The 27124-nt window shown below is 40.2% G+C and overlaps 1 protein-coding gene across 1 annotated transcript in view; it reads right to left on the bottom strand.

Moving 5' to 3' along the window:
• The window catches only part of Col1a2 (collagen type I alpha 2 chain), a 35735-nt gene extending 13886 nt beyond the window's left edge, over positions 1 to 21849 (bottom strand). The window contains exons 1-31 of the mRNA XM_052721165.1: positions 21470 to 21849; positions 19024 to 19034; positions 18396 to 18410; positions 17717 to 17752; positions 16527 to 16628; positions 15326 to 15379; positions 12232 to 12276; positions 12005 to 12058; positions 11856 to 11909; positions 11519 to 11572; positions 11094 to 11147; positions 10596 to 10649; positions 9017 to 9061; positions 8696 to 8749; positions 8550 to 8594; positions 8209 to 8262; positions 7622 to 7720; positions 7452 to 7496; positions 7237 to 7335; positions 6798 to 6851; positions 6564 to 6671; positions 6161 to 6214; positions 5950 to 6048; positions 4968 to 5021; positions 4415 to 4513; positions 3859 to 3912; positions 3340 to 3393; positions 2892 to 2945; positions 2577 to 2630; positions 1571 to 1615; positions 269 to 367 (exon numbers count right to left, since the gene is read on the bottom strand). Coding sequence (XP_052577125.1) covers positions 269 to 367; positions 1571 to 1615; positions 2577 to 2630; positions 2892 to 2945; positions 3340 to 3393; positions 3859 to 3912; positions 4415 to 4513; positions 4968 to 5021; positions 5950 to 6048; positions 6161 to 6214; positions 6564 to 6671; positions 6798 to 6851; positions 7237 to 7335; positions 7452 to 7496; positions 7622 to 7720; positions 8209 to 8262; positions 8550 to 8594; positions 8696 to 8749; positions 9017 to 9061; positions 10596 to 10649; positions 11094 to 11147; positions 11519 to 11572; positions 11856 to 11909; positions 12005 to 12058; positions 12232 to 12276; positions 15326 to 15379; positions 16527 to 16628; positions 17717 to 17752; positions 18396 to 18410; positions 19024 to 19034; positions 21470 to 21539 — 1872 coding nt within the window. The 5' untranslated portion in view covers positions 21540 to 21849. The remainder of the gene's footprint in view (positions 1 to 268; positions 368 to 1570; positions 1616 to 2576; positions 2631 to 2891; positions 2946 to 3339; positions 3394 to 3858; positions 3913 to 4414; positions 4514 to 4967; positions 5022 to 5949; positions 6049 to 6160; positions 6215 to 6563; positions 6672 to 6797; positions 6852 to 7236; positions 7336 to 7451; positions 7497 to 7621; positions 7721 to 8208; positions 8263 to 8549; positions 8595 to 8695; positions 8750 to 9016; positions 9062 to 10595; positions 10650 to 11093; positions 11148 to 11518; positions 11573 to 11855; positions 11910 to 12004; positions 12059 to 12231; positions 12277 to 15325; positions 15380 to 16526; positions 16629 to 17716; positions 17753 to 18395; positions 18411 to 19023; positions 19035 to 21469) is intronic.
• Positions 21850 to 27124: the final 5275 nt, after the last annotated feature.

The following is a 27124-nucleotide window of genomic DNA, read 5'->3' as shown; positions in this document are numbered from 1 at the left end:
CTCTAGATTTACACAAAAGCATAAACAGTGTAATCAGAAAATGGCAAAACCATACTATTCATTGCTGACGTCTAGAACGAAGATTTCCCTCCCTCTCCAAGTTTTCTTTTGGAATAAATAATATTAACTGGAATCATATTGTTAATAGGCAGAAATCACCACACAACTGGAAAAAATAAAAACTTTCAAAAACAATCACTCTTCTGTTGGATCTACTTATTCTTGAACATATGGGCCGATTCCATCTATCTATAGATTATAGCTTTACCTTATTTCCATCAGGCCCTGGGGCTCCAGAGGGACCACGGCTTCCAACAGGACCAGAAGGGCCAGCAGCTCCACTCTCACCTGGGGGACCACGTTCTCCCTATAAGACAGCAATCAGAAGTCATTCTCTTTCTGACGAGAAAGAAGTCAGGCACTTTCTGACACATTCTTATTTGCTTAGAGTTTTAGATTGAGTTCTGCCATATTTTAGCAAATTAAAGTTTTTTTCACTTCTCATTTTTCTCCTCCTATAATGAAGGGAAGGCGTGAGATAATCTTTAAGATATCATATACTTCTGATGTTCTGGGACTGCGATTCCACAGTTTGTTGCTTTGGAAATGTTATAGTCAACTTTTAGAATCCATTTACTTTTAAGGGGATAGTCTTTTCTGTGCTACATTCACAGGCAAAATCAGATGTCAGTCATGCTTAGTAGTCAGAAGGGAAGATCATGGAGTTTTAGTTGAATGGCCATGTCATAAACAGATAAGATTATATTTTCATATTACTGCCCCTCTACAACCTTGTGTAGTAATGATGTAACAGGATAGTCAACATAGGTCACATATATATCTATATATATATCTATATATCTATATAGATATATAGATATGTATGTGTGTGTGTGTGTGTGTGTGTGTGTGTGTGTGTGTTCATTTGTGTCTATTTAGCTGAGAACCTCTGACTTTGCAATCTAAACATCACCACAACATAACATTTTATAGTCCTGAATATTTATCCCATCGTTTCACATTGCAATTATATCAAAGGACCTTGCTCTAACTTTGTTCTATGGCACTATTTTTTTTTCATTAACTTCTGGCTTCCTAGGTATGTGGTAACTAACAACATAATGGGATAATTTTGTTAAAAAAAAAAAACTATCCAATCATTCTAGTTATGCTAATATGCATAGACAAGTAGTTTTTCCTTCATAAAACTGGACTCATGAATTTAGCTTTAGACTCCCAACACCTACACATCCTATAAATATTCACCTTAGTATTACTTTTCTTTGCTCAAAATCAGCAGCTGTAATAAGTGCATCACATTTGTCTAAGTAATTTATTATAGCATATATTTGTTCATTTATGTTTCTCGTAACCATAAGGTCATTGGATAGGAAATACCAGCAACTAATGAGAAATTTTTACTATTAATTTAGAAGCCCAATGGTATCTACAGAGGAGGTTAGGAATGTCATTTAAGGAAGGTCATCAGTGGTATTAGGGACAAGCACTACTTCTTTAAAAAAAAAACATGTTGTTAAAAGTTAATGAAATTTAACCAAGTAACACTTACTCTTGGACCAGCAGGACCAGGGAGACCAAATTCACCTTGAAGACCCTAGGTAAAAACAGGACAGTAAGTAAATCATGAAATCTATGTGTGGTCCCTACAGTCACTTGTGGCTAAGGTATTAAAATATTCTGAATTACAAAATAAAGCTATATGGGCTCTACTCACATAAATGCTCACATAAAGGCTAGACTGTATAACAAAATGTCTGGCTCTATAGAAAGACACAAAAAGAGACTGGCGCTGCTGTCAAAGATGTGTCCGAGCCAGATCTGCTGTCAGAAAACTCTTTTCCCATTATTCAGCTTCCTATCTTTTTAAAAAGCGACAAAGCAGGCTACCTCCTTTGATAATGTGATAAGTAGTAACAAACACAGCCAGGCATTGAACATTTTAGCTATATAACGGACTGCCTTCTTAATAGAAATGATCATATTCTGTACATTACCTAGTTAATTGTATACCCATGTGAATCTCCTTTATTACTGACCAGCTGTCTCTCTAATGTGGCCCACTGTTGACAAAGGAGACCAGGCCACAGAATGTAACTAAATTGAGGCGCATTCATCACAATTAGAGAAAATGACTCGGAACTCATGCTCTGATTGTGGATAGCAGTGTAATGTTTGAATGCCAAGAAAAACATTAAAAGCAATTTTTTTCAGGCTCTGGTTTGATGGAAAATTGGTGCATTTACGTTTCCACTATGGAGAAGAAAATAATTTGTATTTTAATATAGCAAAGAACACACAAAAAGTAAGGCTATTACATGAAATAGTCAATAGGTTTTGCTTTCATATTGTGATGTTTCAGTCAATCCATAAAATAAGGCAATTTGAACAAAATATAAATAAGTTGTTTCACTCCCTTGTTCAACACCAACAATGTAGACTGCTATAATTAGTGTGCGAAGTATAAAATTTTTGTATTGTAATTACATGGCAAAAGGGAATGTAAAAAGAAGGCAATGCTAAGAGTTGGTCAAGCCGTCATCACGTAGTTCACTCACTCTTTCTCCTGGTTTGCCAGCTTCTCCGGCGGTACCTGAGGGGCCAGGCAGACCCTAGATGAAGAGACATGGACATCTCAATACTATGGCCACATTAATGCTAATAACTGGGCTTGCAAAGGGAATAACATCATGAACATGAACACTATTATGTCTTGTTAAACTACTCCAGAAAAGTTTGTTTTGAATAACTGTGGCTTTTGCTTGAGTTCTGAAGCCACATTCTGGGTGGTGGTGGGTGGTGGTGGTGATGTCACAGTGAATTAGGTGGAGCAGTGAGGTTGGAGTCAGAGTCTTGCATGTTTGTTGACTCACCTGGAAGCCTGGAGGACCAGCAGGACCCTGTTCACCTTTGCCACCTTGGACACCCTGAAAGTGACAGAAGAGATAGCATTGATGTTAATGTCTGCCCTATTGGCATTATAAAAATGTGTTGGTATTGTGAGTCTAAAGCCAAATTCATGAGTCCAGTTATGTGAAGGAAAAACTACTCATTTGTCTATGCATATTAGCATAGCTATAATGGTTATGATGTTTTATTTTTAATCAGAGAATCCTATTACATTGTTAGTTACCACATACGTAGGAAGCCAGAGTTAATTTCAAGAAACGATAGTCTCATAAAACAAAGTCAGATAGTATTGATGTCAGTGATGGAAGAGATAGGTCTGATGTCATTTTGCTGCCGTAACTATGGAAAGAATAGCTGCTCTGAAGGACAAGGCTTACTTTGCTTTAGAAAGGAGTAGGGAGAAGTACACACCTGGGGTCCAGGAGGTCCCTGAGCACCATTGTTTCCATCAGGACCTGGAGCACCCTAAATAAAATAGAAAGGCCGGGGGTTACACACAAGTCAGGCAGCCTAATATGCTTCAAAGCACTTTGAAAGCTAATTCCTCAAGACAAGTTTATCATTTTTAGGATTAAAGCAACCCATTGTAAGTTTCACCAAGTTCTAAATGGTGCCTATTGACTTTTGATGTAGTTTAAGAGAAGTCCACAGATAGGAGGCAGTTTACAAAGGACAGAGAATATCAGCACGTATTCATAACCTCTTAATCCTAATATGAATACGAGAAAGACCAGATGCATCTGTATCTTTGAACAATATGTTCTGATTTGTTATAGTTCACTGCCTTTTCCATGTAGTTAAAAATAAAGACATTTGAGCATGGTAAAAGGACCTTTAGGGTGCCACTTTGGAAAGTAACAATGATAGCAGAAGGCAGCCTCAAACAAAGCACTTTTTGTGGGCGATTTCTCTGTAGAAGTTAATACCTACCCGAGCACCAGCAAGACCAGGATGACCTTTATCACCAGCTTTGCCAGGATCACCCTATTAAAAAAGTACACGCACATATATAATTTCATATATATATATATATGCCATGATCTTAAGAGGGGACCAAGTCAGAGGCAGATACAGTGGAGGGGTTGGAGGGATAGAAGGCAAGAGGAAAATGCTGGTGCAATAAGCAGAACATGAAAAGATTATACGTCCAATGTCCCCTGACAATTTTGAAATGTTGATTTTGTTGCTTGTTTGTGTATTTTTCTGACATGTCTCAGCTTTGAATTTATTATCCAAGGCATGCTCCAACACTGTGAAGCTCTGTACGAAAAGGACTCTGTTTGTGGAGGTGTGCAACTCAGGTAGGTTTCCAGCAGGGTATGAGGCCACAGTGGAGGTAAAGCTTTCAAGCAATGAGTGCTCCACAGCTTTCTTGTGTTGAAAGGATCTGCCTTGAGGTAAACTGCTGAGGACCAGGAGAGAAATGTGAGACTGTGGCTGAGATGTGGGTAAAGAGGTATTGAGGGAGGGAAGTCATGATCCTTACAGACGGGCCTTTGGGTCCAGGGAATCCAATGTTGCCAGCTTCACCTCTTGCTCCAGCGGGGCCAATTGGGCCAGGTCTGCCGTCAATGCCAGGGAGACCCTGAAACCAGAGTTTAAAGTCTACTTATCATCCCTATGGTTTCCTGCTTAGGATGTTTTCACATGATGGAACAGGGTAGTTTGCTGAATGCACGAAACTTCCCCTATAAGGTGTCAATAAATTATGACTCCATTTCCTTGTTCTTAATAGGATGTCAGTGCAGAGACAGGCAGTTCAATCTCATATGTATGCAATTTGCCCCCTTCCTTCCCTTTCTATCCCCCTGTCACCTGCTTCAATTTCTCCAGTCATGGTTCCTTATCCCTTCTCTGCTTTCGGTCCTGCATCCATTTAGACTCACTAATTAGAATCTATTACCTTCTGTTCCCAGATGATGTAGAGGTGGCTGATATTTATTTTCAATGTATTCATGGATAAATAAGGCACAAAAATAGACTTGATGAGGGTGCAATAAGTGTTCTTGAAAATGTAATGGAAAATGAGCAATACTTACCACAGGTCCTTCTTTACCAGCTGGGCCAACATTTCCAGGAGACCCAGGAAGACCCTGTAAAATGAAGGAGGGTCCTTTCATATTGGTTCTTCAGCTCCCACACTCAAGGCTCAAATTAATTGAAATCTCACACAGCACTATCTCCTCACTTCTTGTCTGTTGCCGAGGGTGAATCATTATCAATATTAGCCTTGCTGGAAACTACGAAAAGAACTCTGAGATCTTCTATTTTTTTTTGTGTTTTCCTTTGTATTTTATTTCTGTGCAACTGATCCATTTATAGGCATCAGAAGAAACTGTTAAGCAACATACAGTATGGGCAAAATGTACCATGCTATTCACTCCATGATAGGAAGAGAAAAAACAACTAATACTTTTGGTAAGCAATTTCCAAGGTGGATTTTTTTATTACTATATTTGATGTTCCCTATTACTTGTTTATGGTATGAAATTACAGTTGATATTCACCCATAAGAGATAATGGAGCAAAAAAAAATGATTCCATTGCTATGGATTTGAGTATATCTGGATCAAAATGTCACTCTTCTATAGCTGGGATGATGCTGAACACATTAGAGCATTTTATGATTGCTGGAAAAATGGTTTCACTTATGAATCTAATAAACTAATAATGTATAGCCTTAATACATTTCATGAATACCTTATAGAAAAGTCACAAAATAAGATAAAAGATATGTGCTGATAAGAGAACCAAACTAATTTGAATATTTTAAAATAGATCTAGTTTTCCAAAACCTTCATAGTCACTGATTCAAGTAATACACAGGACACCTATGAACTAGCCAAACACGCAGAAACTTCTATGGGGCTTTGATAAAGTAAAATAAAAAAAGTAAACATCAACAAGTCTACTAATAAGCTTACTCTACGAGATTTTTGTTGTTACCATCAGTGTTCAGAAGCCCTTTAAAGAAGGCACTGATTCCAGACAGGACTTTATGAGGATTTATCTGAAACTTACTCTGGGACCCATGAGACCAGGCTCCCCAGGGCGACCAGCATCTCCATTAGGACCTCGGACTCCGGCAGGACCACTTGAACCACGATTGCCAGGAGGGCCCTGTCAATAGGAGAGGGGCTGAATAAGGGGGGCTGGTAATGTAATGCTGAGGACGCCATGTGCACCAGCATGGTCAAGGTCCTTCCTGGTAAATGAGTGAAGGCCAACTTACCATAACACCAGCTCTGCCATCAGCTCCAGGAAGACCACGAGAACCAGGGCTGCCCTGTAGGAAAGGACGTGGGGAATTAGAGAATTACCTTTGAACCCCACAGGGTAGAGTTTATGAACACAGGGCATGATTTCTTCTAAGAGGAAGATATCACTGCACACCACGCCAAGGCGTCTTACCCAAACGCCAAGGGAATGCACAGATGAGCAACTGGCAAAAATAGGTCAACATTGTTTCCAGACCAATTTAATAACATACCAAACTGAGAGTCACTAATTTAATAAAACAGATGGAAGGCAGATGCTCTTTCGTCTAGGAAACACACACAGAAATTCTGACCAATTCCCAGCCAAGGGGAGGCATGATGGTCTTGCTGTGTCTGTCTGGAGTATTCAGAACTTACTCTCAGCCCTGGAGGCCCTCCAGGGCCTGCAGATCCAGGTTCACCAGGGGAGCCTCTCTTTCCTTCTTCACCACTAGGACCAGGAGGACCTTGGGCTCCAGCAGAACCCTATTCAATAAAAAAAGAGTAAGAAGAGTAGAAAAATATTTTTAGATCATATTTAGCAACTGAAATGGGATTGAAAACTGGTGAGGCTCAAGGAACACCGTTGTGATTGTGAAACAAACCACTTACAGGCTCGCCCTTGTTACCAGTCTCCCCTTTGGAGCCAGCTGGACCGGGTTCACCCTGAGATCCAAGAGAAACAATGGTCAAATGACGGAAGTGTGTAGCAGTCCCCAACAGACAAGTCTCTTGGGACGTTTAAGCTAAAGTCATCTGAAAAATTCATACGTAGGAAAATGGTATTGAACGGTTAAGATTCACACATGGTCTTGACCTCATCTACCTTTTTTTTTTTTTTTTTTACAAGCTTCTAAGCTAGCAGAAGGAAGGTGACAGAGATTGTGTGCGGAGGGCCTATGCAGGAACACAAGGCAGCTACACAAGAAATACAAACTTTTGCAAAACGTTACAGGAGGAAGACAAAAAAATTGCGAGAAAAAGTCAAGGAACATATGAAACGCTAAAGCTAGTATCTCAGGATATAAACGTCCTGGTGGCGACCACTTACAACAAGGCCTCTGGCACCAGTAGCACCAGCAGCACCAACGGGGCCAGGAATGCCACGGGGGCCAGGGAGACCAGGAGCCCCAGCAACGCCAGGGAGGCCCTGTGGGGGGAAAAAAAAAAACCAACATCCGTCAGGAGGAAGCCGGCTGCAGAGGCAGCCTTAGGTAAGTGCCTCTAACCCAGAGCAGCAAAGGTCAACTCCTCAGCTGTACTTACAGCAGCACCCTTAGCGCCAGTGAGGCCATTTGCTCCAGGGTTGCCCTGCAGGGAGGTGAGGGGTAAAAGGAAAAGGAAACAAAAAATCACTGAATTAGAGCATTTCTTACCTTTTCTGAGCCCACCTTCAGTCTTTCTGCTCAACGTCGTTAAGGTCAATGACTACTTACAGGAGGTCCAACGGGGCCAGAAAGACCTGGAAGACCCACTTCACCACGGGGACCAGCAGGACCAGAAGGGCCGGGGTTACCAACAGGCCCAAGTTCACCCTAAGAATGGAAGTAACAGCGGGGAATTAGCAGTCACTAACGACACACCACATCTCTGTTAGTATAGCACCAAATTTTAGGGAATTTCTTCAGGATAGCAACCACTTAGCTTGTCTGGCTTATTATCACTAAGTTTAGGGTTGGCTTTCTTTCTAATTTGCAAGCTTAGCTCTGACTTCTGGCATTATCCCTCCCTCAGCTGTGACTCGGTCTCTACCTGAGTGGTTTCCACTCAGGCCCCCCTAACCTGGGAAGCACATTCAACAGAGGGAGTCAGTTGCCAGGTTGCTGCTCTGTCCACACACAGTGTGCAAGTACAGACAGGTGTGTTGCAAACTTAGACTGAGAAAACTCTTTTGTTCCCGTTTAGAGGGTGAGGCTGATTGAGAGAATTGCTATGGAATTGTCTCTCTTCCTGCAAACAGTACTGATATTTCATATTATGCTAAAGAATCTATCAAGGTGGTGACAGCAATCAGTGTTTTTACCTTGGGACCAGGAGCACCGGGAAAACCAGGAGGGCCAGCAGATCCAATGGGACCCTGAAATCGAAGCAGAAATTTCCCTGAAGTAGATGAGGAAAACAACCAGGAAGTTCTATTAAGGAGAGACTTCGAGGTTTCCAAACATAGGATGAGTTTTACTTTATGCATCATTCAGTAGCTCCAGGAATTTGAAATAGCCTCTGCTACTTATAAATGGAGACTGCCAAAGACCTCAGGGAACATTTGGCAAAAGTGTTGAAAATTATATCACTTCATAAAGGTTAAGGAAGATAGCTCCCGCCCCATACTTTCAAGCCTTTCAGCACCCCAGTGTCAGAACTTACAGCAGGGCCAACAGGACCAACACTGCCATCACTCCCACGGGCACCCTATGAAGGAAAAGATGGACAGTCAGGTGGGAGGTCAAGCAGCTGGCATTAGACAGTGTTGTAAGAAGACTTAAAAAGAAGAAAAAAGCTGGACCACTTACAGCTGGACCAGGGGCTCCGACTCGTCCTCTCTCTCCAGGAAGCCCACGGGCTCCCTAGAAGCAGAAATATTGTTAGGAAAATCCAGAATCTTAAAAAGTCACAGGCAGCATGTAACTTTGCTCAATTTCTAACACTTACAACAATTCACTAAAAATACAAGTCTCGTTCTAACACCAGGTAAAAGTTGAATATGCAGAGGGACGTAAGAAAAATATCAAGGATACAATGCCAAGAGAAACGGTAATTAGCAAAAACTTGAAAGACATTTCAAGATGCAGAGAGTGTACATTTGGGTCTCCAGTGAACTGATCAATACTTACCGCTTGCCCTGGGGTTCCGTTTTCACCAGGGGCACCAGGTTCACCCTACATGCAGAAGAAAAATTGAGTCTGTGTTCATTATATATACCATTTTTTAGATTGTGCAGTTTTTACCCTATTATGTCAGTTTGAGCCTTTCATACATTTTAAAACACCTTTTTATACATATAGATTGTTTCTCAATGATCTCATACACATGGTTTTTTTTAAAAAAATATAAGAGTTCTATTTAAATATGCAAAAGGTTGTGATTATTTGGTTGTACTCCTCTCCAATTTTCTCTTTACATTCTATACATTTGGAAGCAGCTTCAGAGATTAGGAATATTATTTAAAAAGAGAAGACAAAGGATACATTTTCTTTCTTTTTGTACAACCAAATTTACCTTCCTCAAAGATATTTGAATGATATTGGAACGCTCAGTGTTATCATTTTCATTAAGATACATGGAGAGTCTAAGCATCATAATTGTTTTTAGAGCCATGGAATTTGGTTCTGATTGGGAGCGCTAGGCAGTGGTGGGTAGTTTCCTATTTGGGGGGGATGAAAAAGAACTTTTCTTCAAGATATTCTAGTTTAGAGAAAGACGCTGAGGAATAAACTCAAGACTTGGCACATGCTAAGCAAGCGCCCTACCACTGAGCCATTTCCCCAGCTGTAGGTCTAAGATTCCGTGGGAAGAATGTTCTTCAGGAACGAGTGGCATGGGATTTCTTGAGTTTGCCTTTCTAACCACTAGAGGAATGACTTTGGGCAAGTCACCAGCTCTACCTGACCTCAGTTTTCCCCATCCACAAAATGAGGACACCTACAACATACCTTTCAGCTCTAACATTTTACCTTGTTGTGATTAGTAGTCTGAGCTATAGTACTGGGCTCGTGGGAGAATGGGTTTGACCTTATCCACTTGTGTGGCAGCTGGGAAGCTAGACCAGATTCTCCATATTCATGTTCGTCTCTGGCCCCGCTAGCATTCGTTACTCATTAATTTGTAATTACGTTGGTATTCACTTTAATATCACATTATCTCCTTAATAGGAAAGAGAACGTTTTATGGTTGGAAACGCTGTCAGAGAAGAGGCTAAGCCCAGAGATAACACACTTCTGAGACTTTAATTACCTAATTAAAATTTTTTTGAGTGTGCATAGATAAATCAGAGGAAAGAGGTTGAAAAATGTATTGTGACATGAATGTACATACCTAATTAGTGCAAGGCTAGGGAGGATTTACACTTTAAAGTAGCACACTGTGCTCTAATACTTGATCATATGTTTATTTACCTTTGTTTTGGCTACAGAGATCGAGTGACATTGCAAGAGGAGGAAAGGAGATGGGGGAAGAAAAATAGTAACACTAGTTTTCATTTGATTATTTAAATAAACATGAAGTTAAATAAGTATTAGTAATTGGCCTTTTGTCATAGGATCTCAGTGTTCTACCACTGAGGGATTTGTAGGATAGATGAGGAGACAAGATATTTTTTGAAATGCGGGTTGTCATCAGTGAAACAGCCTTTTTGATAGTAATGACAGATTTAAAGGAACTGCTTATAAACAGTGTCCTGAACTCAGTATTTACCTTCACACCCTGTGCACCAGGCTGTCCCTTCAATCCATCCAGACCATTGTGTCCCTGAAAGGCAATGGGCACTTTTAAAATGCTGTCATGCTGTAATTTCCATCTTGGCAATTATTATGTCTCCTGGACAGATCCTTTGGCTGCTAAATTAGAACAGAGTCCAATGTCCCAGCTCGAGTGAGCTGGTTCCACCAACCTGGGTCAGGTAAGAGGGAAGGATGCTGGACAAGCTTCCTTACATCCTTGTCCTCCTAACCATTTTATGGTTTTCAGATACTTCTAACTACTTAAAAATAATCTGTAATCTACCCAGTTTTTCTGCATCAATCTCAGTTTTTGGTGAGTTTTGGCTCCCCTTTAATTTCTAGCAGTTTGAAAATTCAGAGACGAGGAAACTAGGATCTGTTCCCAGGAATGTAAATACAATGGAGTTCTTCCCGCCCCCACCCCACCCCCATCAGCATTTTTTTTTCTCATTTAGACGGAGACTGTCCTCACCCGAATGCCTTTGAAGCCAGGAAGTCCAGGAGTTCCGGGGAAACCACGAGCACCCTGGGAAAAAAGACAGTTCAGAACCAAGTGAATAAGGTTTTTCTTAGAAGTTAAAAGGCAATGCTTTCCTCTTTCCAAATCAATTCTCTCCTCAGAGCTCAAGTTTGGAATCAAAGGCTGGTGTGTTGTAAGCATGGAGTCACAAAGCAATAGCTATGATATGAGTAACGAAGATGGCGGCATTTATAGAAAATGTAGTTTAGCTTTTCATAGTCTGATTGACTGGCACAAACAATATGTTTGCATTCTTTCCTTGGTTCTTTCCCTTGCCTTTAATCCATGCCACAAGTGTGAGTGGCATCTGTACCACCATCAGATGCATGCTCCCTTACAACTGACTCTGGACTACATATTGTTGTCAATGACCTCACCTGTGGTCCAACAACTCCTCTCTCGCCGGGTCGTCCAGGTTTCCCAGGGTGACCCTAAAACGTGAAAGCAGCATAGGGTCAGCCTTTACTTGGCAAACCGTGAGGAGAGAAAGGTACACCTAAGACTGTGGGCTCAAATGCATGTTTAATTAACAATCATATCTCTCAAGTACAAGCAAGTTAATTAGTATTTCATTAAAGTAATATTTCCCATATGGGGAGGCTCATGTTAAGTATATTGAGCCTTCAGCATGGAACTTAATTTGGATTTACATGCTTCTGTTGAGATGGGAGTATTAAAAAGTTGTTTTGGAAGAGTTTGAGAATAAACACTTACATCCTCACCAGCCTTGCCAGGAGGACCAGCTGGACCACGAGAACCTGCAGGACCCTAAGGAAACGGAGATGCATTGTGAGGTGAAGACTGTGTTTACAAACCTCCCGGCAAAGACATTTTTTTTTCACACAGGGAGAAAATGTTCTCACCGTTTGACCAGGTTCGCCAGGCTCACCAGCAGGTCCTTGGAAACCTTGAGGGCCCTAAAGTAGGGGAGAAGGAACATTTTTTTACTTATTTGAAAGTTATGAAATCAAGCTCAGATCATTGTGCATGATAGATAAGTACTTTGTCATTGAGCAGCATCCCCATCTCATGAGAGTAATGCTTAGCCTTGTATTTTATGTAAGAATGATTGTAAGATTTTGGTACTTACAGGGGCTCCAACAGCACCAGGAGGGCCTCTGGGTCCCATTAAGCCCTGCCAAGAGCATACACATCGTTAGTACTAAGAACTCAGGTCCTTGTTTGGAGTAGTGTTAGCTGAACTGGGAAAACTAGATTTAGAAACAGTACTGCTGAGCGGCTGGCTGTTTTTGATGGACAGATGAGCAAAACCATTCTAGTGTTATTTCATAGTTTTTTTTTCTCCCTCCCAAAGAAGCATTTAAGAACCCAAATTTCCTGTACCCGCACCCTTTCTTGTCTGTCACTTCTTTTTTACCAACCAAATCTTCAGGACTCTGTGAGAATTGTATGGGGGAAGCCACAAGTTCCTCAAGCTGTGAGAAATTGGGCATCCGGAGAGTGTTCGGGGCAGTGAGGTGAATTGATCTTCGCACCAGAACAGAAGATATAATGGCTGACAAATCGTTTCAGTTAGTTCCCTTCGTCCTATGTCATCTCTCCATGTCATACTTAGTTAAGAAATTGATACTTCTATTGCCACAGGGGCATAAATTGAAAAGGATCAAAAGTCCTTCTTAATGATTAAAAGGAGGTTTATTATAACCGTAAAGCTCCTTTCAGGGCTGTTGGTGACTGATGAAAATGTCAAGCAAAAGTGGATGTAATGAGGGATGAAGGAAAAATCAATTATTATTGAGGCAGCCTATTGGAAGAATCTATCATAGGATATTGAAAACATAACACAAATGACAGTAGTTTGTTTTCCTTTTTCTTCAGGAACACAAATGTAAAGTAAAACAGAATATTATGAGCTTTTGAGCTAAATGTGCTTTTCTTTAGCCTCTGTAGTAATCAATGCTGTGTATTGTATTGTATCATCTAACTGTAGGACCCATTCCTCTACAGTTGAAAATACCTCCTGCACAAGTTTTGAGTAATTTGTTCATAATGTATCAACCATGAGGACTCTGCAGTGAGCTTATCCACTTTATTAAATGACTGTAGTGAGACAATATGTATTTTATTTAAAGAAGCACATTATTTTAATTATGAAAATTATTTATTTTATTTTAGAAATTGCTTCCATGTTAAAAAGAAGTTGTTGCTTTTCAATAAAAATATTTTTTAGGTACCCATTAAGTATAATTTTCTTTGACATCATGAATTTTTAATTGTATTTATTCATCTTTCCCTATATTTGCAACAACTTCATTTACATAAAGGATATTTTATTTTGTGGAGGCTGTAAGATGAACTATGATTAATTCAGAAAAGGACCCTATGGGGTTTTGTAGTTATTGATTTTCCAACATGGAAAATTATTTTAACACTTTATTGCTGCCTATCCTCTCTATTTGTTAAACACATATCTGTTGATTGCATATGTCTGTGGAAGTGTGTAGATGTACAAACTTAAATTATATTTCACTGATATTTTAAAGTGAAATATTTTGCTTGATTCTCCCCAGAGAGAGGCTTTAAAGACAAGAGAATCTGTAATCCATATTAATTTCTTCCAGCTTTTGTCCACCATTTTAATTTTTAAAATAAAGTGACATCTACTTCTGCTCTATTTCCCACTTTGTCTCTTCTTGAGAAATGGGTTCTACTTTACAGCTGAGTAATGTCCAGCATTAGCAGAAACAACTCATTTCAAATGTCCAATATAAACAAAGCCAAAAGAATGCTTACATCTTTCATTTCAGATATGAACATTTTAAATTACCGGGAAAATCAAGAAATTGGAAGTCATCAATTAAAGCTACATTATTTCGCGAGTGAGAGTTTTAATTTACAGAAAATATTATCTTGCCCTTATAGTACATTAGTTTATTTCGGCCCATTAGCTTCAGAAGACTGTCTTGTGACGATAGAGCACCGATGTAGGGCCCAGGTAAAAGTTGTATTTTAAAGATCATGATAACTAACAGATAAATGCCTTTGGAAAACATAATTAGAATCACCAAGTTGTGTGCTTGCATATTAAATATCAATCTAATGTTTTTATTTCTGGGACATATTCATTCTCTCTTATAAACTATTACATATTTTTCATGATTATGTCTGTTTTTTCCCTATTACATCTCAGTGATAGTTTGGTAGAAGCTTCATTTGTTCACTAGGTCATAAATCGTTACAAAAATGACAGGATGTGTGCTGATGACATCAATGCTACATCCGACTCATTCTCTTCTATATTGGATTTTAATAACTAGACAAGAAAAAGAATTTTCATCTGAATGGAAAAAAAGAAACACTCCTTATATTATTAAGTCCTTGAGGGTGAGCCAGAGGGTGAGGTCATTTGCTGCTGGCTGAGTGAATCAATTTAGTAGTAAATTAAGAATAGTGTAGTTCTGAACCTGTTGGGGGCACCTCTTAAATACTTGTGATGAAGGATGTGTTCTATTCAAGGACTAACTACATGAGCCATATGTTGTCTCTCAAGCATCTTGCCTACAGGTTAAATCTGTCCTTAACAACCTGAGTGATTTTGGGAAAAAAGCCCCAGACTCTCCAGTCACAAGATGAAAGGGTTGAAGCAGAACTTGATGGCCCTTCCCAACAGGTTCATGGAGCATAGTCAGTCCCTGCTTCTCAGTGCTGCTTCACCGTTTAAGGAATGTGGAAAGACACAGAAAAACTTGTAGATGTTAATTTTTTTTTTTTTTTTTTTTTTTTTTTTTTTTTTTTTGGTTTTTTGAGACAGGGTTTCTCTGTGTAGCTTTGTGCCTTTCCTGGAACTCACTTGGTAGTCCAGGCTGGCCTCGAACTCACAGAGATCCACCTGCCTCTGCCTCCCGAGTGCTGGGATTAAAGGCGTGCGCCACCACCGCCTGGCCTGTAGATGTTAATCTTTTGATTGAACTGATCTGCCGGAGTTATGGACAGTATGTCCAAAGATTATTTCTTAGACATTAAAAGCTGACCTTTTTATGAGACATGTTTGTAGAGAAAATTGAAACTCCTAACCTTGACTTGAATTTTGATATCTAAGTGTAGAAAAAGGAATTGTTTTCATTTGATCTAAGTATGAAGTGTTAACTATCATTGTGGAGTTTAACATCAAGTTTCTATACAAGCTTTTTTTCCTCTTCTAGAATAAAAAGACACTAGCATACCATTGGTCCAGGGCCAGATGAAACTCCTTTGTCAGAATACTGGGCATCAAATCTCTGGAGGGGATAAAACACACACACACACAAGTATAAATGTCAATGGTCATATACTTCTATTTTCCATTCTGCTTTTAATAAATTTCCTGATAGCATTAAAAGAGAGTCATGTTTTAAGTAGAAATGACTTAGAATTCAGTAGAGTCCCCCAGCTGTCACCTACCTCTAGAGTGAGGAGGAATGGTTTCCTAAACCTTTACAGTCCCCCAGAACCCTCACAACTGAAGCAGAGTTCAGGGGAACAGGCTGCACTGGCAGCTGCTGCCTTAGCCCACAAGCCACTAAGACACTTCTTTGTTCTGGCTGGAGTTTCAGAAAAGGATATAAAGAGTTTTCAAGTTATAGGAAAATTAAAATGCCCCTTAGAAGATTAAGCTTTTAAAAAATAGTTCACAGTAATAACTTCCCTGTTAAAGATCTCCCTTGGAGTGGTAGTTGTATTAAAGAAGGTGCTTTTTAATACACTCAGTAGATAAGCAATCATAATAAGATCTTTGGGAGAGAAAGGTCTTATTTTACTGGCATACAGTTGGGTATTAGAATCAGAATTCTGATTCCTAATGCTAACCAATTAAGCAGCTATGTTTTCCTTCCTGCCGTGAGGCCATTTGGCACTCATACCATTGTCAAAGACATAAAGCCAGAAGAAGATATTAATGAAGAAGGGAAATGTACTTTTCTTAAATTAGTTTCAAGCAAATTAAACCTAAGACCGCTTTGAATGTTGGTTCAGCAGACTCCAAGCCAAGGAGAATAAAGAGCGTTGGTTGTTTGTGAAATTGCTTAAGATCAGGGGCTTCACTTATGTAATTCAGTCTAATCAAACTCTTTAATAATGCAACACCTCTCATTTGTGCCTTACTGATAAAAGATATTAAATCCCCAAATTAAATAATGGTGCTGATGGCTGCAGCTAACTTCAGTGAACACAAAGACCCAGCCTGTAATTGACAAGGCCTCAAAAAGAGGACAGGCAAAGCAGAACCTTGAATGAAGAAACTAAAGAAATGAGATAAAATATATACGAATTTCCAAGTAGAAGATTTTTTCCTTAACTGCTAAAAATAAATTTCACAATTAACATTTTTCTAACAGAGCAAGACACTAAAGTCAGAAATAAGTTAAAAAACTACTTAAGAAACCTTACCCCACCAAGACCAGGGGGACCAGGGGGGCCAGGGGGGCCAGGGGGACCAGGAGGGCCATCGGGACCGTTTGCACCATCTCTGCCTCGGGGACCTGCTGGACCCTGTCATAAACAAAGGGAATCAGGGCAGGGTTAGAATAGCCCTGTCAAAACCTGTATAGTGTGTGAAAAGAGACCTAAGAACACATATGCTAAGGTCAGTTGTTTAGACTTGTCGATGTGAATGGGTGGAAATATAATATGCTGTATCTGTCATTGATTGACATTCAACATAGGTTTAATTTAGAAGGACCTTTAATGATTGATGTGTGAAAATAACAAGTAGTAGCTAACACAGGGTAGACACTGAATATTAATTCATAATGGAACTGGTTCTGTGAATGTCACATGTTTCACGGTATATAAAGAGACACTTTGTAGGTTGATGCTAGTTTCTGACTCTTGTGAAGATTAATTGTTTCAGTATGTGATTTGTGAAGAGTAGCTTAACTGATTAGATCATTTTATCACAGGATAGGAACACTGCTTTAACTCTATTCATGTTGTTAGGATAATTAACTGATATAATTATACAACTAATATTTTGAGTAGAATGTGTGTAAGTCCACATTTCATGACAGATACAAGATACTGTTATTTGTGTTTTGGTAAAAATGTTATATAATGCAAACCATGCAAAACCATGTAGTTACACATATCAAAGAAATGTAGCAAAGAATTAGCAAATAGAATAGCAGCCTGGCTTGTACATGTATGAATACAGACAGACAAACATGTTGCTGCCGACTGCTCCACAATTAATTCCAATCTATACAAAGATCTTTTTGTTGTTGTTTTTTTTTTTTTCAAAAGAAACAAAACATGTTACAAAGAGATTTATGTGGTAGGGGATACATTTTCATTATACATGTATTGGGCAGGTCAAATTAAAATAAGAAAGATAGGCTTGCAAAGAATTGGGCTGCCTATAATAGTGTTTCTTTTTATGAAAGGGTAATCTTGACTGAAAAAGGATATTGATTATATATAATAATGTTCATTTACTTCTTCTGTAGGACATTATCTACTTAAAAGGTGGTATAATTATCTGAATACATAATATTCTTACACATTGTCAGTCTTCTGTAGCTTCCAATACATAGCTATTCAAATATGGGCCAAAGCCCTTTAATGGTTCAAAAATTACATACCCTTTCTCCACGTGGTCCTCTATCTCCAGTGGGGCCCTAAAGGAAGACAAAAACAGAGAAAGAACACGTCTAAGTAATTTACAGCGAACAGGCAAACTTATTTGGAAAATAATTAGTTGTTCAGACTGATCTCACTAAAATCTTATTAAACAGCAGCCAAAAGACCTGGTATAAAACAATAGATGATGGTGCATTGTTTTTGTTAAAACTGTATGTAATTTCTTTTCCAAATGAGAGGACTTGAGGCTGCTATAGTTGCTAGTGGTCAAATCAATATTATCCATTGCATTTTTAGTAAAATGGTTGTTATAGATAAAACAACCATGCTGTTACATTTTTAATGCACACTTACAGAGTCAGATCTTTAAAATAAACTTTGATTTACTATTAATAATTAATAAAATATTCATTCTCCCATCAGAATATAAACAAATATTTAGAAAGTCTTTTAGTAGTAGTAGGTAAATCATCAATTTATATAACATAAAATGCAATTAGAGATGCTTCTGGAAGATAACAAAACTTCATTAATCAAACATTAACATTATTTTATTTTATAGTTTGGTGAATACATATTTTCATGGGTAAAATCTTAAAGTATTTTATTTCTATAATTCATATTCAAATGTAAATCATTCTGGTAATATCAGGTATTTATGGAGACATATTAGACTCTTACCTTTCTTGAAGATCCCTAGAGAAGGTAAATGACTTTTATGGGAAGAATTATGTATATATCCATAGATTAAAGGTGATTAATATTTTGATATTATATACAAATATATCTATAGATGTCACTACATCATTCTCTTTCTATTATCTTAACCTAACATTTTGAAATAAAATGTAAAATTTTACAAATAAACAAAATGTTATCTACAAAACCATATATATATATATACTTATAATTATATTGCAATTTTAATTCATGCGCTAAAAATTTATTCCTAATTCTTTGCAAATGAATCCAAAGAAATTACAAAAAAAGAAAGAAAGAAGCTCTTTAGCTCAGTGAGATCTTGTGCTCAGAGTAGCTGATGCTGAAACCCAAGCTTCAACTGGCCCAATTACTCTCTGCTCCCTATGGGTATTTTATGAGACCAGCCTTACTTAGTAGCGCCACCCACTTTGGAAAATGGGGTGGGTATTTCAGTTGAAGCCAGAAAGGTTTGGACTACTATACCCTTTCACAATTTCCTTGGGAAACCAAACTGTCCAATTCCCCTCCCTAGAAAAATACACTAACTACTGTGATCAAGACAATCAAAGTATGAACATCATATTTTTCTGAAAATAGTTTTACTCACCGCTTGTAAAGCTGTAGAGGAAAGAAGAAAATAAGAAATAGTTGTGATATCATCTCATTATCAGTAGCAGTAATTAACAAATGATACACTGGTTTATAGGATTGAATAACCTGATTAAAATACCCCTTCTATTTCTTCTCAAGAATATCCTAATGACTTCCAAATTATTCAGGTCAAAAACATACCAGGGAGCAGCAGGGTGAATTGTTTACAGTTTTAATATGTAAATATATTTTGAATTAAATGGTTAATTCTTTACTATTTTATAAATGCTGTGAAATATTAATGTGTCTGGAGGATATTTCTAATGCTCAGCAATTATGGGGGAAGTGGCGTAGATGAATCACTGTCTCTCACACCAATTGATTGATGAGGAAATAATTCATGGTTTAGATCACCTTTAATACATAAGAATCTAAGAACACTTAGGAGAGTATGCACCCTAAAGCAGAGTTGGTTTTTCATAAAACATTGAAGTGACTTAGTCCTTTCCCCCAAAGGTCTAATTTGCATACATGAAAGCAAATTGATTCAGGAATCTGATTTTTGCTTTAAGTAGTTCACTTAAATTAGGTAAGGTCATTTGGTTAACGTGCATCGAATTTGTTACCTAAGAGGGATCATTTTGTATAAAGAGAAAACTTGAAAAGATCTTGAAAAATAATGAAAAAAAATACCTTCTTGCTACAATTGCTATAAGACGTTAAAGATTGGATTACCTTCCTACAGTATAATAATTATAGATTAATGTGGTCTATAATTGTGGTCAGACTTGCTCCAGGATGATTCACCCCTAAAAATTGCTTGAGTTTGGTGGTCAAGAAGTATGTCATTTGGAATGAGAACATCTGTTGCAATGGTCACCATTTGGGAGGGTACACTGCCTCCAACATTAACATTTATGGGCAATTGATGAGAATTACTGTTAAATTAGATAAATGCTATGCTTAGTTTATTGTGTCCATCAGAGGAAGAACAGTTTGCTTGAACTGATAAAGAAGTCTTACAGCCTTACGGCCTTTGGAGACTTGCCTTTTAATTACTCAGTTATGAACCATTTTGAACAATGTGTGTTGGGCAACCTTTTCTCCACACAGTGGTTGGATGTTGATTAGAAGGTACGTTGACAATCACATCTCCACCTTCCCAAGGTCTATCGTATTTTTCTGTGGGAGTTCACACTTCTACTCTCTGTTTTCATATAAAGCTAACTTGTAACACTAACGTGTTCAATGCAATTCCTCCTTTGTAACCTCAGTGGGTACATGAAAGTGGATGGAGGGAACATACATGCATCAGAAATCAGGCAATGGTAGACACGTGGCATGTGGGTGGGGCTAGCTTTTGAAGTGCTGGGTGTGGCCAGGCATCTCTCAACCCTCATCAAGCCAACAGCTTTGTCTAGTTAAATTAGGCAGCCATTTTCAAGATGAAACCCGACTGATTTTCTTCATTCTTTCGACATCAAAGTCTAGTCATACGAGCTAGAAACGGAAAGTGGTCTTGAAGTTGGCACATTTAATTTCCATCCCACATTTTAGAAAAAGGCCCAGTTGGTTTGTTTGAAGCCACACGGCAAATGAGTAAGATACTTATGGGGAGAATTCCAGGCTCTCGAATCTCAGGCCAAGGTTGATATTTCCCAAATCTGCTGTTTTCATGTCTGAGTACTGGTGGGAACATGTTGAGGGCTAACTAAACAAGAGTTGATTGTAGCTAAAAATTACCATTTCTATGACCGTGCAATGAATTGGGAGGCTAATTTAACTAATCAAAAGACCAAAGTAGAAGCCTAGACACCCCACTTCTCCAGATACTCTGACTGAGACCTCCACATATGGCCCAGAAGTGTCAACCACTCTATGGACCAAGGAAGTCTTTAACTGGAAAGTCCATTAGCTTAAGGCCCGGTCCCTGTACTTTCACCTTACCCCCTCCAGGGGGCGCCTTTTCATCATTATCTCCATCAACGTCATCCAGACCAACTCTGACGCCCACAAGAAAATGGAGACGGGTGAGTTTTGTATTGTTACATTAAAGGGCTTTCTAAACTAGGCCTCAAGGTTCATCACAAGGTGGCCATGAGCACAGTTCTGGGGACTGAAGAGTGGAGTCCTCTGATTCTTTCACTCTGTCAGTAGTGTTTGTCTTATCTTGAGGCAAAATTCTTTGCCTCCTTGTGAGCGTCAACAACCTGGAGATCCAGGCCAGCTGTCTGGTTTTAAGGGAAAACTTTCCCAACTCTTGGCAACAGTCAAGCCTTCTATGTTTCCATTCTTTCAAAGTACTTTCCTTGTTTCTCTTCGCCCGGGCGTTTCCCCACAGGCCAGAGAGCATCCTCACAAGCTGTATATGGAAATGGGAGAAGTTTCCCCTTGACAGATCAGGGTACCCATCTAGCTAGCCTCTCTCCTTCATCTCCCCCGAACAAGCGGAAGACACTTACATTGGCATGTTGCTAGGCACGAAGTTACTGCAAGCAGCAACAGAGTCCGCGTATCCACAAAGCTGAGCATGTCTACCACTTAGACATGCAGACTCCTTGTGTCGCAGAGCCCCTGGGTCACCAGCGGAGGTATCACCTGGCGAGCGCAGGCATGCAATCGTGACTGGTCCCTCCAACTTAGCCGAAACCTCCTGCTGCCGTGGTGCTAAAATAATAAAGCCCAGACCTGCTCTATTTATATGGCAAAAGTTTCTCCGATCGGTGGGTGCCTCCAAAAACGTCTCCACCAATGGGAGGGCTGGGGCCAGGGGCCCGGGCCACAGTGCTGGGAGGAGACTGCGGGGGCGTAGGGGAGGGAGCCGAGGAGGGAGGGACGTGGCCACGGGGCTTCTTAAATTGGTTCCATTCTTTTTGAGGACGTGGACACTTTTGAGGCTTTCGAGGGGAAAGTCTGACTCTGTCTGCATACCTCCGCCCTCCCCAGCCTCCCGCCCTCTCCGGCTCTTGCCAAGTTTGGAACCACTTTAGGACACCTACGTGGGCACTTTACAGATCTCTGGGCAGCGGGGCAGGTGTCAAGGGACCTGGAGACCTAAGATGAAAAAGCAGGAGCTGTCCAGTCCTGCCTCACCTTGTGCCCTGTGGGCCATCCGCACCCTGGAGGGGGCTGGGGCGTGAGGGAAGGAGGGCGACAGCGTGGCGAGATCTAGAGCTGCCCTCCCGGGCTGACTCCACCCTGCCCCCGCCCCAGCTTTTCTCCAGCTTTGGGGCCTGCGGGCCCAACTCTGTCTCTCTCTCTCTCTCTCTCTCTCTCTCTCTCTCTCTCTCTCTCTCTCTCTCTCTCTCTCTCCCCCCTGTTGATGGAGGGGAGCAGGCACCAGTGGACATTTCCCTCCAGAGGATATGCTTTGCACTCTTAGATTTGGTTTGGTGAAGTCTCCGGGAAGTCCTTCCCTTCCAAGTTCCAGCCCTGTCCAGAGACCCTTTGCAGGATTACCAACCGGACTCCGAGCCTGGACCAGATAACATATCAGTGAAAACCCAGCCCGCCCCTCCCATACATGACCTCTTTCACACACCTTTCTGCCTTCATCCTCACACCTATCCTCCTTCTGTTTAGGAGAAAATGTGGGAATGAGTGCTAAAACGTTTTATTTGGCACCTAGGGTATACACAGCCTTTTCCTTAATATCCCCACTGCCCTCTCCAGAACAGATGTGAACTCTCCCGAGACTCCCCTGCCACCTCCCTGGGATGAGACTTTGATCCTGAAGCACTGGAGTAGGGGACCTTGGCTGTCCAGGATGGTGGCTATGACAAGCTCAGTGCTCCTTCCCCAAGCCTCTTAGAACGTCTTCCAAGCTCCTGGGGGTCCCAGACTACTTTTGGCCTGTCAAGCATCCCTCATGAGGCAGCAGAGATCTATTCAGAGTCTCATTCTGTCCCAGAAGTCATGCCCCAAACAGCATCTTTAGGCCAATTTTATCTCCATGAAGCAGAAATGGGTGGGCTCCTTGGGAACCTTCTCCTTTCTTCCCCCACCCCCTCCTTTTCTGCTTTCTGGTGAGGAAGAATTTCTGCCCAAGTAGGTTGACTCCTCCAGCAGCTGCTATAAACCAGAGGGGCTGGGTATAGCTAACTAACGGGCTTCTCTTTCTAAATTTAAAAGAAAGATGTTAGAAATAGAAGAAAAGAATAGCTAAAAATTTCAATAAAGTTATTTTAATCCAATTAAAAACACTGATTTGAGAGACAAGTTGGGATGCGTTTCTGAAATAACGTGGAGTGAAAGATTTCTGAAAGCATACCAAGGAAAGCAAAACTTCCAAACCCCACATCTGATTTTTTTCTGCATTAACCAGAAGCACAAGTTAGCATTTTTGCCAATGTGCTGGCTTGTTTCTACACGCTGTCACTTGTGCCTCTGTCTTCTGTTCCTGAAAATCAGATACTGATTCTGAACGAAAGACTCGGGTAAGAAAACAGATTTGTGAAGGAAACTCCTTAAGTGTCCTTCAGGGAAGTTATCGGGTAACTTTCTTTAGGGTTGCCTTGGCCGGATCACTTGCTTTCCAATAGCTACCGAAGACCTTAAACATTCCATTTTGCTCTGTGGTTTTCTGTGATTGTCAAAATAGTCTCAAGAATAGAACATCCTTTGAAAGTTTGATTATATTTTCCTTTTTAGAAAAAAAAAAACAATAAAGAAAAGAAAGAAAAAGGCCCTAGGTGGATTTTTGAGAATTAGAGAAACCAGGTTTCAAACATAAGTATATAAATACCTCCACCCAGGGCCGGAGAGTGAGCTGATAACTTGCAAAGCATTCCTGGAAACTGATGCAAATACCAAATGCTGCAGGGCTCCCTCCCTGCTGATGTGGCAGGCCCTGTCAGCACTTGGTGGAAAGCCCTAGACAGAGCAGCCAGAGGAGGAAAGAGCAGTCTGTCTCTCTCCCTCCACCTCTCCAGCCCCCGCCCGCCTGTCTGTGTCTCTGTCTGTCTCTGTCTCTCTTTCTCTCTCTCATGTGTGTGTGTGAGACAGGCTAAAATTCTAGCCATTTTGTGGATAATTTGGACGGTCTTCCTCTTAGTGATCATCTTTTGGGGACAGATTATAGTTCATGAAGTCTTTGTCTAAAAGGAAACACTCTCTCTAATATTCTCTAATGCTTGCCTTTAATATTGTCTAAATACTTTGTGCATTAAAATAACAAATCTTTTAAGTCAGTTCTTTGTTGTTATAGTTGGGGGTTGGGGGTGGGGCTGAGGGAACTGGAAGAGCTGAGGCAAACAGCTGAACTGAACTGACTGTTCAGGTCCAGATGGTATGTAGGGAGAGGGAAGAAACCAAGATGGAGTAAGTGGGAAAAGGAGCAGGGAATCATCAGAGCCTTCCATGACTTTGCTGCTAGACCACTGACACCTGTATTCATATCCCTGTATCATTTTCAGAGGAGAGAAAAGCTCTCCCAAGCTTTCAGCAACTGGTGGGAGCTGAGTAGGCCTGATGGCTGCCTTCCTTCTGCTGTTACATTTATTTGGAAGGCCTGGAGATTCCTGGTGTCTATCATGTCAAGTAGGATATTCAGTTTTAATTGAATATCTAAGTAGAACTGGAGCTGCATTTACTCAGGCAGTGCCTAGGGTTGTGCTAGGCACTGGACAAGTTGGAAGCACTAGAAAAGGAATGACCAGGCACTGCCCTCTGAGGGCTTATGGGTCTGCTGGAGGATAGAAAACATACAGGGAATAATAGTTCTGAGTTTATGGGAGCTCTAGATCTAGGTGGTAGAATCAAGTTAGGCTTCTCTGGGGCTGCAATATCTTGTCAAGCCTCCATATAAAGACATTTTATAAGGAGGATAGAGAACCAGCAAGGAAGTTAACCTCTATGATCTTAGCACTTGGAAGGTGAAGGTAAGAGCGTCTCACATTCAAAGGCCAGTCTGGGATACATAGCAAGGTCCTGCCTGCAAACAAAAGGAGAGGCTACAGAAGCTCTTCAAATGTTGGCAGTCTGAGGCATTTTATTTTGCATGATGAGACTGTGACGGCTGAAGGTGAGAGGAGAGGAAGGAGTTAGGGCTAAGGATGGCAGATTTACAGCGGCCATATGAAAATGGACCTTGAAGCTGTTGGGTTGTCGTGTTTTCCTCAGTCTTGTGAGAGCATATGGATGGATGATTTTGAGTGGAGAAAGTATGCCATCAAAGAATGTTTTAAAAGCAAGGACTTTGGCTGCATGCTGAAGGGATGATTAGGAGAACAAAGTAGAGATGGGAAACCAGTGAGGAGTAATTTGAAGGAAATTGGAGGAGCCTGGACTCGGGTAGTGCTGTTAGAATTGAGAGTAGATATTGAACTACAGGAATACTTGACAGGTGGAAGGAAACTGCTCTGATGTTTGATTGTGGAAACGGAGGTAGGTGGAGGGAGGGGGATGCAAGAAGCACCAGCAGGTTTCTGGCTATGGAAACTGCTGAAGTGAGGGTCCATTTAATTGGGAACATTTGAGAAGAGGATGATTAGGGTGAGGGAGAAGAGGACAAACGGGTCAGTTCGTATACAGACTCATCCAGCTATGGACTATGCAAATGGCTAGGTCTCACAGATATGTCTGAGGTACACATTTCATGTTGGTCTTGATTTATAGGTCAAGGAGTCATCAGATTCCTGATATCATGGTAGGAAATCCGGTAGATTGTATATGCATATGGAAATCGGAGAATAGTGGGAAAAAGGATGCAAAGCTCCAATACTGAAGGAAAGGAATAAAGAGGAAGACGTACCTTCACTGCATTGGGTGGAGGAAATCCAGAATGTCTCTGTCACAGAGGTTACAGGACACAGGTTGTTGGGGTGGAAAAGAGAAAAAGTTTCTTATTTGTCTGAGAGGCCAGATCAAGGTTACGAAAATATATAAACCATCATCTTGTAGGATATTGGTGAAGGAGCTTTCCTGGAATGGAATTCAGGGTGGAGAACGGGAGTGAGAGAGAAGTGAGACAACAAGCCATGTGCTATAGAATTTTAGCTACATCAGTGGCTGGAGGGGGCCAGGTGTAGTCTAAGGGTAATGTTGGGTTAAAATGCAAGGGGATTATCCTCGTGTAGAATAAGATCACCAGGAGTAGCTGTGTAATTCTGATGCTAAACCCCACTTTAAAGTCTTCCAGGGAAACCTTCAGCTTCTTCACACAATCTCATTTGCTTTCTGGTGTTGAGGCATGGGACATTTAAGTGCATATGGATTTTTTTCCAAGTTGGTACTGAATGAATAATCAAGTGTTTCTCGTGAAATCTCTTTCAAATGAGTAGACAGAAAATTTATCTCACCTCTTATAGATTCCAGTTTCATCTGCAGTGCCTCATTTTTCAAGCTTAGAAATATGGAGTAGACACTACTTCTTTATTTACGCTGATGTCTGAGTGTGCTTGTCTACAGATGGTATGGAAATTATTGTTTTGCAGAGTCTTGTTATTGACTATACTCAGCCCCATAACTCAGAAGGATGCACTGGGACTCACAAATTTTAACTTTCAATTAAGCCCACCTCTTTTTTGAGAAGATACTGATTGTCTTTCTTCAGCCAGTTCCTGGGCCATCCTTCAATTGAAGAGTCCCAGAATGCTGATGCATTCTGGATGTCCTCTCTGACTTACAAGAACTTTGGTTGGCTTGATTTCCAGACTCTTAATTTTAAAATTCTTTTCAAGTGTCTGGGGAAAAAATGAGACTTTTATTGCAGTTGCAAGAAAGAGTCTAAATGTTAATAATTGATTGATTTAATCATGAATGAGTGAAGATATATATTCTGTGGTTAATATATTATATATAGAAAAAAGTTGTAAGGATTTAATTTCATGTGCTATCACACATCTAGTGTTCTTATAATCACATTTTATTGAAAATAACTAGCAAATTGAACGATAGTACCAATGAGCTTGTTAAAGTCTAAAATTCCAATTAATAACGAACAACACAACTGCCTATTATGCTGTATGCTAAGTGCTGTACGGTGGTAGAAATTTTAAATTATCTGAAACCATCAACAATCATTATCTAAATCTTGGTGGAGTATGTTTTGTTATTTCCAATTTTAGGAGGAAACATACTGAGATTCAGACTTCCTTGATATGCCATGATGGGCCAAC

This window comes from Peromyscus californicus, unplaced genomic scaffold (genome assembly GCF_007827085.1).
Source record: "Peromyscus californicus insignis strain IS unplaced genomic scaffold, ASM782708v3 Scaffold_6__1_contigs__length_162567912, whole genome shotgun sequence".
In the NCBI taxonomy this organism is placed as follows: domain Eukaryota; kingdom Metazoa; phylum Chordata; class Mammalia; order Rodentia; family Cricetidae; genus Peromyscus; species Peromyscus californicus.
This window is presented reverse-complemented; position numbering and strand designations above follow the sequence as displayed.